The sequence below is a fragment of the Fusarium poae genome, chromosome 1 (genome assembly GCF_019609905.1).
Source record: "Fusarium poae strain DAOMC 252244 chromosome 1, whole genome shotgun sequence".
NCBI lineage: Eukaryota > Fungi > Ascomycota > Sordariomycetes > Hypocreales > Nectriaceae > Fusarium > Fusarium poae.
In genome coordinates this window covers 2,967,224-2,980,239 of record NC_058399.1, presented here as the reverse complement: position 1 = coordinate 2,980,239, position 13,016 = coordinate 2,967,224, and the positions used below count along the sequence as shown (strand labels likewise).

At 48.2% G+C, this 13,016-nt stretch overlaps 3 protein-coding genes across 3 annotated transcripts; 1 reads left to right on the top strand and 2 right to left on the bottom strand.

Annotated features, from left to right (window-relative positions):
• Window positions 1–1,141: 1,141 nt before the first annotated feature.
• On the top strand, window positions 1,142–1,912 carry FPOAC1_000976 (uncharacterized protein; the record flags this gene model as incomplete). The annotated part of the gene is made up of 1 exon (XM_044845584.1): window positions 1,142–1,912. One exon carries the CDS (start codon window positions 1,142–1,144, stop codon window positions 1,910–1,912), a length of 771 nt encoding a protein of 256 aa, XP_044711500.1.
• A 2,234-nt stretch (window positions 1,913–4,146) lies between these two features.
• Window positions 4,147–4,431, bottom strand: FPOAC1_000975 (uncharacterized protein; the record flags this gene model as incomplete). Its single annotated transcript, XM_044845583.1, has 1 exon — window positions 4,147–4,431. One exon carries the CDS (start codon window positions 4,429–4,431, stop codon window positions 4,147–4,149), a length of 285 nt encoding a protein of 94 aa, XP_044711499.1.
• A 2,184-nt stretch (window positions 4,432–6,615) lies between these two features.
• Window positions 6,616–12,007, bottom strand: FPOAC1_000974 (DNA-directed RNA polymerase II subunit RPB1; the record flags this gene model as incomplete). Its single annotated transcript, XM_044845582.1, has 3 exons — window positions 6,616–6,643; window positions 6,705–11,593; window positions 11,651–12,007. 3 exons carry the CDS (start codon window positions 12,005–12,007, stop codon window positions 6,616–6,618), a joined length of 5,274 nt encoding a protein of 1,757 aa, XP_044711498.1.
• Window positions 12,008–13,016: the final 1,009 nt, after the last annotated feature.

Here is a 13,016-nt window from a genome sequence, read left to right as displayed (position 1 = left end):
GGGTGATGTCCTCACTTGAGGGCAAATAAGAGTCATCATTCCAAGCTGAGGGTAGCTTTCTGGGCTCCGAATAGTTCAACTGTATCTAAAGACCACAGTGATGTATAACGAGATGAATGGATCATGAAGAAGTTGCAGGTAGATCATCCTGTGTGTATTCTGGGCATCGTATCCGATTCGTTGGGTTGTCTGTCTCGACATGACGTCGCAAGAGCGTAAGCAAGGGAGACGGAGTAGCTTTTGATTTGTGATGAGATACTTGTCCGCTAGAAACTCTAGCTCTCAAGTTATTGTTTGTGTTGCACAGATGCTTGTTCGGTGTAGATACTTTGCAGACGATTGGAGATGTTATTGAGATCATGATCGTGTTGTATATACTTGACTATCTCGTAGTCATCCTGAATCATATCTGCTTCACAGTATGTTTGTGTGTGCCTTAAATAAAGACAAGATATTCCTGGGTAGAGGGATGCCCGTGGCAGCAAGGCTATTTCACAGTAGCTCGGCTCAAGTGAGCGACAACCTCAGGCATAGCTCCAAGGGTGCAAAAAAGCTGGAAAAGTAGATCGACTCCCTGGAGACCTAATTAGTAAATGTACAACACCTCTAGATCTAGTAGCTACCTGTCAGGTGCTTAAGTATCTAGGTTGGTAGACAATGCCAATCGAGTGAGATGCCATTAGGAAGGCAGCAATATAAACAACTTCACATCAGCTGGATGAAGCATCAGATTTGATGAGTTCCTGCATACCACTTAAGAGCTTAAGTAATATTGAATTGGAAAGAATCATCAATATCAATTTTTGACCTGTATCTTATCTGATCCAAGAGTGCCTCTCTCTTTGCTCGGACGGGTTTCTAGAAGCAATAAAGAAAGGGCCCACTTATCTACAATGGTGATAGATTCAACCGCCACCTGAGAACTGAACCTGGACCTTACAACACAACAAGGGCAACTTCAGATTCAGTCATGGTTCGCAGCAGAATCGATTTTAGCCTTGGATTAAAATTAAAAAGGTCTGTCATGGTTATTTGATCGCTGAATAACAGCATGCAGCACCTCTGGAAACCGCTCAGCAAATGGACTCCTCCTCGACAGAGGATCTAATCATCATCGTCATCAACACATCTTGACTCCAAAATGGACACATTCAAACTCAACATCCTTGAATTACCCGTGGATATTCTCAGTCTCATACTCAGGCCGCTTGTCACAAGCTCCACGCCCATTTATCTCTGCCCTTGTACTCCGTCGCCCATCAATCCTCTACCTATCCTGCTCTCACACCCAGCACTATATGCCATCGCAACGCCACTCCTATACGCAGGAAACCAGTTTTTACTGGACGCAACAGGCCCTCATGCACAGCACATACGCAGGGAGTTGCAGGATGCCCCAGCCGGAGCCGACGAGAGACTTCCCGGCCGAGCGACTCTGCTCACGACGCCAGGTGCGCTGCGTAGGATCGCGAGGATGGAGTTAAGGATTGACCGTCTGAGAGGGTGGCTCGGATCAGATGTTGTGCCGTTGCTGACAGAATTGGCGGTGCAGGGCAGGATGGACTATCTCACCATCTGGGTACGCACTCCTGCTGAACCGAGGACGGTGGGCTCCCACCCTGCGAAGCACGAGAAAGACATGCACATGTTCTCTCGACCGCCACTGGAAGGTCTACTACGAGTACTGGCAGACCCCTACCTTGTATCAGCGCAGTTGTGGGTAGACGCGCGGCATTCAAAGACGTGGTGCCGGTTCCACGCCGGAGGCTGCGGAGCGGAAAGTGGAGACCCGGGTCCGGGAAGAGAAAGGGAACGGGAACGGCGTGTCGAGATCGAGTGGCGAGAAATAATCCGGCTGGTTGATCCGGAGAGGAAGGAAATTACTGTCATTGGTACGGACAAGAAGTGGTGAATGCCGACCAATACCAGACCAGATCATATCATCGTCAGAAGATGATCAAGCTGATCTCTTGGTTTTGTGGCACATCTAATACCAGCTGAGGGTGTGTTTGTATGGCTACGTGGCGGTCGCTTGTTACGGATGGAGAGAGGCGGCACCTAAGCCGAGATGTGCAGTGGCTTTCTGCAAGTAAAGAGTGTGCAACAGTCTGACAGTACTTTACAGTACTCTTTGCGATCAAAGTCTCTCTCAAGGTTTGGCACGCAAGATGGGAGATGATCAAACTGAGAGATCAGCATTGGTAGATCAGAGTGAGATGAGCATCTGGTGTGCCGTCTTGGCAATGCTGTCAAACCGACCATCTCGGTGTTGACCGCCGTCATCTCGCTACAACTCGAATCTTATTTCACAGCTGCTATGTCTCAATCGCAAACGGGCTACACAGAAGGATTTATTCACTACCCACTGAAACAAGGCTATTCTTGCCCTCCCAAAGCCTTGATATCCCCGACGCTTGTTTGGTCTGGCGATTCGGAACCCCGAGCGATCGCCGCATAGACGGGAGACAGACAAGGTCACGCGTACAACAGAGAGCTCGAGCTTTAAATGAGAAATGAGAAATGACGTATTTTGGTGTCTCATGATTTGTTTTGGAATTGACTTTCTTTCTTTTTAGGTGTGAAGCTGGGAGGTGGCATTCCTTTTCCCCGCAGTTAGTCTGGAATCCAAGAGTTTCAACGATTGGATTATCAAGCTCAGAGATGGTGTTTGTGCAAGAGAAGCTGAGCGACGGTTGGTTCATTGAATGCCGCCTATCATATTCAAGATATGTACTTTTCCCACTGTATCATCACTATGAAAGAAGAAAGATGCACCTATTTGTCTACTCTGTGACAGTGTGGCATAACTATAACGCAAGCTAACTCAAAGTTGTGCCATGCGTCCGCCCCCATGACCGGCTTATGTTGTGCACTCTTTTGGCTTGAAGGTTTATTGCAATTAGACATGAGACAAGGCAGACAGAAATAATCGACAATCAAAAGATGGAAAAAGAAAAACCCATGTCGACATTGTCGTCATGCACGCTCTCGGTCACCTCCCGAAAGTGTTACCCAAGAAGAAATATGGTCCAGAAGCTGATCCCGACACGAAGACTACCTAGAAGAAATACCAGTTATTTGATTGGGTCGTATGTCTAACAGATGATGTTTTGGGCCGAAGATATAGTCGGCCTGCTCCGGCTATTCATGGCTCGTTATTTTTTCGTTTCTATGTAATGCGACGCTATCTGGACTATCTTGCATTGGACTGGCACATGATCGGTCTAGAATTTATGAGATGCCGGTTGATGCTAGAGGATTGCAAGCTTGTGGGTGTGTAGCGTATGTACATACATGGAAAAACTGTGAGTGAGAACAGGGTGAAACCAATATCAATGGATCATACACAGAAACGATTGCCCTGCTATCTTTACACCAAATAATAACACCGAAGAGAATATGTAGATGGGCAGTGCCCGTGTCGCCAATACGTCTGGTGATAGGCCAGCCTTGCTTGGAGTAGTCTATACCGCTGTTTTGTACAGCGCAGCACAGCAACGGCAAGTTATCAGTACCGAGTAAGAAGAGAGACACTAGAGATTGATCTTCATCATTGCTTCATTTGCATATTCGATCATCGCTCTTTACTTTATCCGGAAAGGACTGGAATTGATGGGTTTGCCGCTATCAAGATGTGCTTCCATGTACCGACTGTAGACTAAGACAGCCAAGCCAAGCTTACAGCCCGTGCCCAAATAAACAGACAGGGCAAAGTAATTATTCTTTACTGATCACAAGTATAGTCAAGACAAATAGGCAGGAGAGAGATAGTAGTATTGAATTTACTGAAAAATTGCCAGGAAAGTTGGCTTATTCCTAATCCTAGTCTCATTTTTTTTTCCTTCCTGTTCCTTTCAACCGAGCGATAGCTGAAGCCCTGCTTGCGTGCTCACTTACTCAACCGACCCCCCTTGTAGCCCTTTTTTCTTTTTGGGTGGTTGATGCTGTTGATTTTTATTTTGTTCGTTTCTTGGTAGCATATTTTTTGCTTTTCCCGTTTAAATGGTATCCTTTGTTTTCCGTGACGTCTGGTTGTTGATAAGAAAAATGGCAATTTGAATCCTTAGTAGAAAGATGATGAAGATGATCGCTGCGCTTTGCCCCATAAACAAAAAACATATTCATTCATTCAATCATTCACATAATTTAGTGAAGGACGACATCATGGAAGTCATGCTTGTGGTCGTCGGCATGCTCGCCCCAGTGAACAGGTCCAAGCTTAAGAATACGGTAGCTGTTGTTGGAGTTGGAGTTGGAGTTGGAGCTGGCGTTGGACTCGACTGACGTTCGTCGCTCGGTAGAAGGACGAGTGTGGGAGCGGACGGCGGGTTTCTGAGGGTATGAAGGAGATGTGGCCGGAGCGAGAGAGAGGAAGGATGACTTGGGAGGAGGAGTGAGAGGGAGGAAGTTTTGAGGAGGAAGGTCAGACATTTTGGTAGAGTTGAGTTGAGTAGAGTTGAGTAGAGTTGAGTAGAGTAGAGTAGAGTCGAGAGTTGAGATGGATAAGATGGTTGTTGATAATGTTGTATTGAAAGTGTTGATAGATAAAGACAAAGAATAGACAAAACCAAGAGGGAAGACGTCCTCTTTATGCTTTCACCATCCCCTTGGAAAACTGGCGTCTCATCTCTCTTTCTCTCGTCTCTCTCATATCTTGGGTCGCTTATAGAGAGAGACACATGCTTCTTGATAGTTCAAACCCACCAACCTAATCGCCCACCCCCCTGGGGTACCCCGGCCTTCCGTACCACCGAATCTAGTACCTACACAGCTTCTATCCATACAAGTATCGTCACATTAATGCGAAACTAATAGGTAGGTCCCGCCCATCCCGCTTCCATCACCCTCTCTGTCCCTCTGTCTCTCACGTCTTCTCTTTGATCTACACTTACTAATAAGCATGTACCACCTTATCTATAGTTGCTGTCATACCGTTGTCGCGTCTTGGTTACGAATCTTGGTTGAGACAAAGCTGAGAATCATGCCTTGTGATTGTATGCTATTTTTTGCCACATTTTGTTTGATCGTCTAAGACTATCAGAAACAGAAACGAAAACAACCCCCGGGAATATTCATAACGTAGGGACATTGACTGTTCTATTCTTGATGTGACCAACACCGGTTGTCCATCCGGTTCTATTTAGACCATGATTGGTTGATATCCCCCCAAAGGATGCTTGACAAAATCAGAACATATTATAGCCAGCCACACTTTTTTTTCTTTTTCTGTTTTTTTTTTTTTTGTTAACGATTGCCGCGTCGCGTCTGAGGACCTGGTTATGCCGTGTTTTATAGAACCTCCTTCTTACTCGCTCGCTACTGCAGCAGACTTGGATCTTTCTGGTACAACTGAGACTGCAGTGCGTGGGGGGACGTTTCTCTTCTTCTCCCACTCAACCATGAACGGACCGGTCTTGTAGAATTTACCCTGATTTTTATTTTTGTACATGGGTAAATGACAGCAGTCAATCTGGCAGAGATCTTGTCTTGACTTGACACGGGCTTTGTCCGAGTTGGGTCTCAATATCACTCCACCAGATTGACCATCATGGTACACAGCAACAACATAGATAAGGAGAAAGATGAGAGCCTAGTTCAGACTGTCAAAGCTTTGCAGATCGTGGGGAACTCCCGTCATCGATGGATTGCTACGCTTCCCCTTTTCCCTTCTTCCCCATCCTTATGTATATCTCTCATCAAAACATACACATACAGCTTCTCTCTGAATGTGATTGTCGCAACTGTCTCTTCACCACTGCAAGCAGACGGACTTCAGCCCACGCACCTAAATAACCGAACCATGCAGGCTTCTTTCTGAGTGGAGCGCTTCTCTCTCATCATTACCAATATCCATTGTAATATACTTACTACTAGACTATGCTGCAATAGTCCAGCTTATCTTCCTGGTGGATTCGACGTCTTTCTGTCTGCCGACTCTACCGCAGAAACTCCCAGCATCGTGGTGTTGATGCGGCTAGTCACACATTTCAAACTTGCACAAGACATTCACCATTATACTTCAAATAAGACAACATCTGTCTTTCAAAATAACTCATGTATTACGTATGCTATATATAATTTTACATTTTTCCAATAAATCGTGACCAGGCTTCAAACCAGCAAGAGACATCATGATGCAATCTCCCCAAGTCACAGGCTCCAGCAAATGAGAAAATGTCAGGGCAAATAAGCCAATTCAATTTCCTACTTGGTATAGCAGCTGTTATATGGTCAAGTCTTTGGTTCCAATCTGCATCATCGTCCTAAATCTCATTGAAGCTCGCCTTTCCCCTTTCCTCATCGACCCCATCGCTAGTGTACATCAAAATCAAGCAGCTATTAAATCAATGGCCCTGGGTTTCAATTTCTTTTTTTCTTCTTCATCAGGCCAGGTGGCCACCTGCTTGCTTGCTTGGTCAGCCCCTTGGAAAACAGACGAATCACTTCATCTCTTTCCTCCAATTTGATGTGATTTTGTATTTTTCTCGTTTATTGTATAATCCCTACCAACTTCTTTTGCGGATCTATCATGCTTTAAAAAATAAAACCCCCACCAAGAACCATGAAAACTGAAATGACAACCTGTGCCACGTATGCATTATTCAATCACAAATATTAATCGTTTGAGGGCGAGTTAGGAGAGCTGTTGTTGTATTGTTAGTTTGCTGCCCATGCTGTGGTACAGTACAGTAGACAAAACTCACTATTGGTTTCCAGACGTTCCCGGACCCGGCGTGCGGGGAGAGAAAGCAGGCGATGTAGGCGAGTAACTTGGGCTGGTAGGCGACTGCTGGGTCGTAGGACTTCTCTGGAAGGTTGGACTCGTTGGCGAGTAAGCTTCTGGAGATGTCGGGGACCAAGAGGGAGATGCCGGGGAGTAAGATGGAGAGGTTGGGCCAGCGCCATGCACGTTGGGCGACGTCGGGCTGTAGTTGGGACTGGCTGGCGAGTAGCTGGGAGAAGTGGGAGAGTTGAACTGCGCCGGGGACGTAGGCGAGTAGTGTCGAGGAGATGACGGCGAAGTGGGAGAGTAGCTTGGCGATGTCGGGCTGTAGCTGGGGCTGGCTGGGCTGGTAGGCCGCAACATGGGCGAAGTGGGCGAGAATGATGGCGACGACGGGCTGAAAGACGGTGATGTCGGTCCATATCGGCCAATGCCACCACCGTCGATGAGAGGTGAAGTGGGCGAGTATCCCATGTTGGGCGACGTAGGCGAGTAACTGAATGGTGACGTTGGCGAAGTGCTGCTGAAGGGACTGGCAGCTCCACGGTTGTATGGGCTCATGGGAGCGGTACCGCCAAAGCCAACGCTACCGCCACCATATACGGTATCGAAGCCAGCGGGCGTATCCGATCCGGCTCCCTGGATAGGAGAGAAATTTCCGGCAGCAGGAGAGCTCATGCTAAGGTAACCTGAATCCGCCATGGGAGAACCAGTGTCGTAAGGAGTAGCGGCTCCCTCGATATCTCCGCTCTTCGTAGGCATGCCTGCCATCAAGCCCATGCGAGAGTTGTCCGAGATGACAGTCTCAAGCATCTTGGGATCCAAGAGAACGTCGAAGTTACCAGTACCCATTGGGGCCATCTGTCCAAGCATGACATTCTCTGAGATACCACGGCAATCATCCAATTCACCTGTCGCCGCAGCTTCAAGCAGAATTTCCACGGTTTCCTCGAACGAACAACGCATCAGAGCACCAGTATCAGCTCGGTTGATTCCGTGACGTGTGACAGCAGAGATGATACCTCTGTAAGTCATCACGTCCACAAGAAGAGCGATGTGTCGATGGTTGACGTAAGAACCATCAAAAGCCAACACGTTGGTCAACTCCTTTGCCAGAGCCGAACGAGCAGCTTCGATACCAAACACCTCAACAATCTGGTAAAGATCGTTGGTATATGTTCGAGTCGCGTCAACGCCATTGACGGCCAACACTTCGCGGAGAGCAGTACCACTGGTATCCAAGTACCATTGCGTGCAACGAGGGTCGTCCTTGATGGCAAGCAACGCTCCGTCTACGTCTTCGGTAAGTCTGGTTCCCTTTGTCAAGAAAGCACGCTCGATACCAGGGACACCACGGAGAGTAAGCGTATCCAAAAGATGGGCTTCCAAGCGCTTCAGCATGACGTCGTCTTCCATTCGGCCACCGTCGCCATCGTCATCCTTATCACCGGTGTGTATGGTTCGGATACGAATGACTTGCTCATCGGCGTTGTTGTCACTGAAGATGACAGCCAGATCAGTAGGGTACTCCTCCTTGATGCGCTGGGCAACGTCGTCAATCTTGATCTCCTTATCAAGAAGCTTCTGTCGATCGAGGGTGATACGCAGAAGCCATCGCGACTGGTTGGCAGTGGGATCAACGCTTTCGTCAGGAATCATGTAGTAAGACTCGACCATATCCAAATCCTCGGGAATGTTAGTCTCAGTAATGTTGGGATCATAGTAGATCTCAGTAACTGAAGTGACAGAGCGGAGGTTGGTGTATTCAACCATACTTCGCAGCTTTTTGGCTTGCTCCTGCTTTGCAAGAGGTGTGTTGAGATACACAGCCATACTGGGAGTCTTGATATTCTTGGCCAAGTTGAGAATTTCCTTGAGACGAGGCACACCCAGGGTGACGTTCTTGGAAGAGACACCAGCGAAATGGAAAGTGTTCAGCGTCATCTGAGTGGCAGGCTCACCAATGGACTGGGCAGCCAAAACGCCAACCATTTCGCCAGGGTTGACAAAAGCACGATCCCATCTGTTCTGGAGTTCTCCGAGAATATGGTCGAAAGCCAGCCTGTTCAGTCGGTGCTCCTTGACGACTTCCTTGAAAGCAAGTCGAGAACGCAACAGTCCCTTGAAGAGAATGGAGGCGTTCGCGTCAGCCTCCACTGAGATTGGGTCAGTTCCACGGACAATCTTCATGTTGTCCAACATGTTCTGCACTGCTGGGATGACGTCGGAAGGTCGCAAGTTACTTCGATCGTTGGCCTTCACATTGAAAACACGCTTCGCTGACTCGATGATGCGAGTAATGTTTAATGGTAGCTGCATCATTTCCTCGTTGCCCTTTGACCTGTTGATATCTCGGATTCGAGTGCGATCATGCACCAGTCTCTCCCACTCCTCATCAAGAAGGGCCATGGAAGGTCTGTCACCAGTCAACTCGTTACCAAATTCGTAATCATGCTTGAACCATTCGGGAGGATTGGCAAGATCCAACCTGTACTTCTTCTCAAAAGCGGTATTGGACATGTTCAGGATTCCCAGCTTCTGCTTCTCGATGATCATAGCATCAAGACCGTCCTCGCCGTAAAGGAATTGAACAATATCGCCTAGAGAGTTGCGAACAGTGCCATCGTAACGGGCAGAAAGATCCTCAAGAGCCTTGACCAATCGTCGCTGAATGTAACCAGTTTCAGCAGTCTTGACCGCAGTATCAATAAGACCTTCTCGACCAGCCATGGCGTGGAAGAAAAACTCGCTAGGAGTGAGACCACGAAGGTAAGAGTTCTCAACGAAACCACGAGCTTCCGGAGAGTAATCATCCTTGGTGAAGTGAGGAAGGGTACGATACTTGAAACCGAAAGGAATGCGCTTTCCTTCGACAATCTGCTGACCGACAAGCGCAGTCATCTGTGAAATGTTGATAGAAGAACCCTTGGAACCTGAAGACGCCATGGTGACAGCGTTGTTTGAATCCTTCAAACTCTTCTGTGTTGTGGTACCAGCCTTGTCACGGGCCTGGTTGAGAGCCATAGAGACCTTGTTTTCGAAAGTCGCTCGGACGTTCATACCTGGCAGAGCCTCAAGCTCGTTGGCAGTAGCCATCGCCGTCAAGCGGGCGACCTCAGCCTTCTCCTCGTCGATGTGCACTTGAACCTTGGCAATTGTCGCCGCATCAGGAATCGTGTCACCGATACCAATACTGTGACCGTTTTGTAGAAGCCAGTAAGTGACAACTTGCTGCACTCCGTTCAGGAAAGCCATGGCACCCTCAGGTCCCAATTCATTGTAGCTGATATGCACAATACCACCAGCGGAGGCACCAACACTCTTCTTGGTAAGAAGACCATACATCAGTTGACCAGCCTGGATCAAAAGGCCCTCGTCCTTAAGAGGGGCACTTTCGCCGGAGTCGGTACCATTGAAAAGACTAACCTCCTTGGGGATAACCATGCTGATGAGCTGCTTACCAGTCCAGCGAGGTCGGGGCTTGTAAATAGCTGGCTGAGGAATAACACCATCCCAGTTAGGGACCCAGAGCATACAGTTCATGATCTGCTCCTTGGTGAGGAAAACATCTCGACGACACAGCTTGTATGCTCCAGCGAGAGAGTCCTGGACAATACCCATAAGGGGACCGTTCTTCTGAGGAGACACGATGTTGAGGGGGACTAGACAAAGCTCCTTAACTTCAGCACGTGTTTCTTCACTCTGCGGGACGTGAAGGTTCATCTCGTCACCGTCGAAATCGGCGTTATAGGGGGAAGTGACAGACAGGTTGAGACGGAAGGTGGAGTAAGGCATAACACGGACACGATGACCCATCATAGACTCCTTGTGCAAAGACGGTTGACGGTTGAAGATGATGTAATCACCAGTCATCAGATGACGCTCTACCTTCCACCCATACTCCAGTGAGATAGCTCCAGCACGTCTGTGGTGTCGCAAGTCAATTCGAGAACCATCTGGTCGAACAACGTACTGGGCACCGGGATGTTCGTTGGGTCCATTCTCGACCAGTTGGTGCAGCTTCTCAATATTGTAAGGAGTGACAGTCTCGGGATAAGTGAGAGTCCTGGCGATGCTGCGAGGCACACCGACCTCGTGTAGAGAAAGGTTGGCATCACCAGTAATGACAGTACGTGCAGAGAAATCGACACGCTTACCCATCAAGTTACCTCGGAGACGACCTTCCTTACCCTTTAGACGGGCTCGAATAGCCTTGACAGGTCGACCGCTCTTTTGCAGAGCACGAGGTTGGCCAGCAATATCGTTATCCATATATGTGGCAACGTGGTACTGCAGTAGCTCCTCAAAATCTCGAGCAATGTGCTGAGGCGATCCCTCACGGATAGCCTGCTTCACATTTCCGTTGGCGCGAATGATATCACCCAGCTTGTAGGTCAAATCATCTTCGTTGCGCATACCAGTGCCAGTGCCGTCCATAGAAATACTGGGACGAACAGGAGGTGGTGGTACGGGAAGGACAGTGAGAACCATCCATTCAGGACGAGCATAATCCGAGTTGAGACCCATGTTAACTAGATCCTCCTCGGTAATCCTTTTCAAGATACTGTGAGCTGTCTCGGGTGTGATGGGTGTTGTCTCCTTCTTCTTCGTCTTGTGACCATCTTCCTCAACTACAACTTCGAAAGCGGCCTTGAGTTGCAGGGGAACTTGCCGAACAGCGGGCTGAACATTACCACAGCCACCGTGGCCTTCCATGGGACCAGTCTTGAGCGTCGCGGCGTATTCGTCGTCTTTTTGTTTCGGCTCGTCGTTTTCACATCGCTTCCTCTTCTTGCAAACTTCCCAAACTCGATGGAATCGGACTTTAGGATCTCGAGTGTTGATAGCTGCAACGAACTCGGGATCTCTCTGGGTAGGAGGTTAGCGTACAAAGGTCAAATAGCGTCATACATTAGTGAGACGAACAGTATCGGCTAGCACTTTGCTACAGTTGTGGCAAACAATCTCCAGAATCTTTTTGACTTTCTTGATAAATCCAGGATGGTAGACAGGCTTGGCCAGCTCAATGTGACCAAAGTGGCCGGGACACTCGCCCATGGCTTGTGTGCAGGTCTTGCATCGGAACGATCTGTCGATCGAACCTAGAAGCAGGTCGTTGAGACCACCATCGCGAGGCTTGGTCTTGTTCTCGTCCATTGTCTCTGGATAAACGATGTGGCAGACACTCATGTTCTTGATCTCCTCAGGGGACATCAAACCGAATTGAATCTCCTCCACTGTCTTGAGCGGAGCGCTCGAGTGGGTGAAGTAAAGGTTGGCCATGGTGGCGATTGGTGATTGTTCTGACGTGGAGTAGAAAGGAGCGAGAAGCGAGAGTAGAGGTGTGAAAGCGCGCCAGAACGTAAAGAAACGCGAAAAGGCCGAAGAAAAGTGCAAAAGTTTGCGATTAAGTAAGTTGTTAAAAGCGCAAGGCTGAAAATTTCGATGATGTGTGCACTCAAATGCGATTGCTGGATAGTGATGAACCGCAACGCCTGTCCTGGCCAACCGGGCCTAGGTGAACCTCAGGCTGGTCTCCCCCGTCGCCGCCACCTCGTAAGTCGCAGGAATTCGAAAAATCGCGGTCGGCGATGTCGTCAATCGGTCGATGTCGGTCGATGAGCTGTTTCGATAAGTTGCGCGCGATGCCCGACGCGCGATGTGATGACTTTGTGTTGTAGGCAAAGTTTGTCGTGGTTAAAGCGAGAAGGTCGGGGGAAGCCTGAAAGAATCTGGACTTGAGAGCGGCTGGCAGCAGGTCACGCGCTAGGCTCTTTTGGGACTGTCTGGAGCTCTGTGTGTTGCCTGAGGCTTGCTCAAAAGCTTGTACAGTGACTTTCACTGCACGTTCTCACGTGCTGACTAAAACACTTTTGGAGGAAGCTCTGGTACACGGTCGCGTTTTTTAATGAGGCTATCAAGTATCTGTACTTTTGCCCCTATGAAGAATGGATCCAATCACGCCCTCTGACGTTACATAGAGATCCGGCAGTGACTCAGGCGAAACACCTCCAATTGTTCATGCTTAAGGGGCACAAGAAACTCCCGTTATGATAAGAGATAAAATATAGATCAATCTATTAAAATCAATGTTTAGCTGTCCTCAGGTTATCAGAAAAACTGGCCACTGGAAGCATAAGAGACGAAATTAGTAGGGCACTTTATGCTCCTTAAACTATAGCTCTTGGACTATTTATTCTTATAACCTAAGACTTAGTATCAAGCATTATTTCATTCTCAGGGATCCTACTAGAGATTATGTACCATGTCCTTAAAGAAGAAATCATTTGAT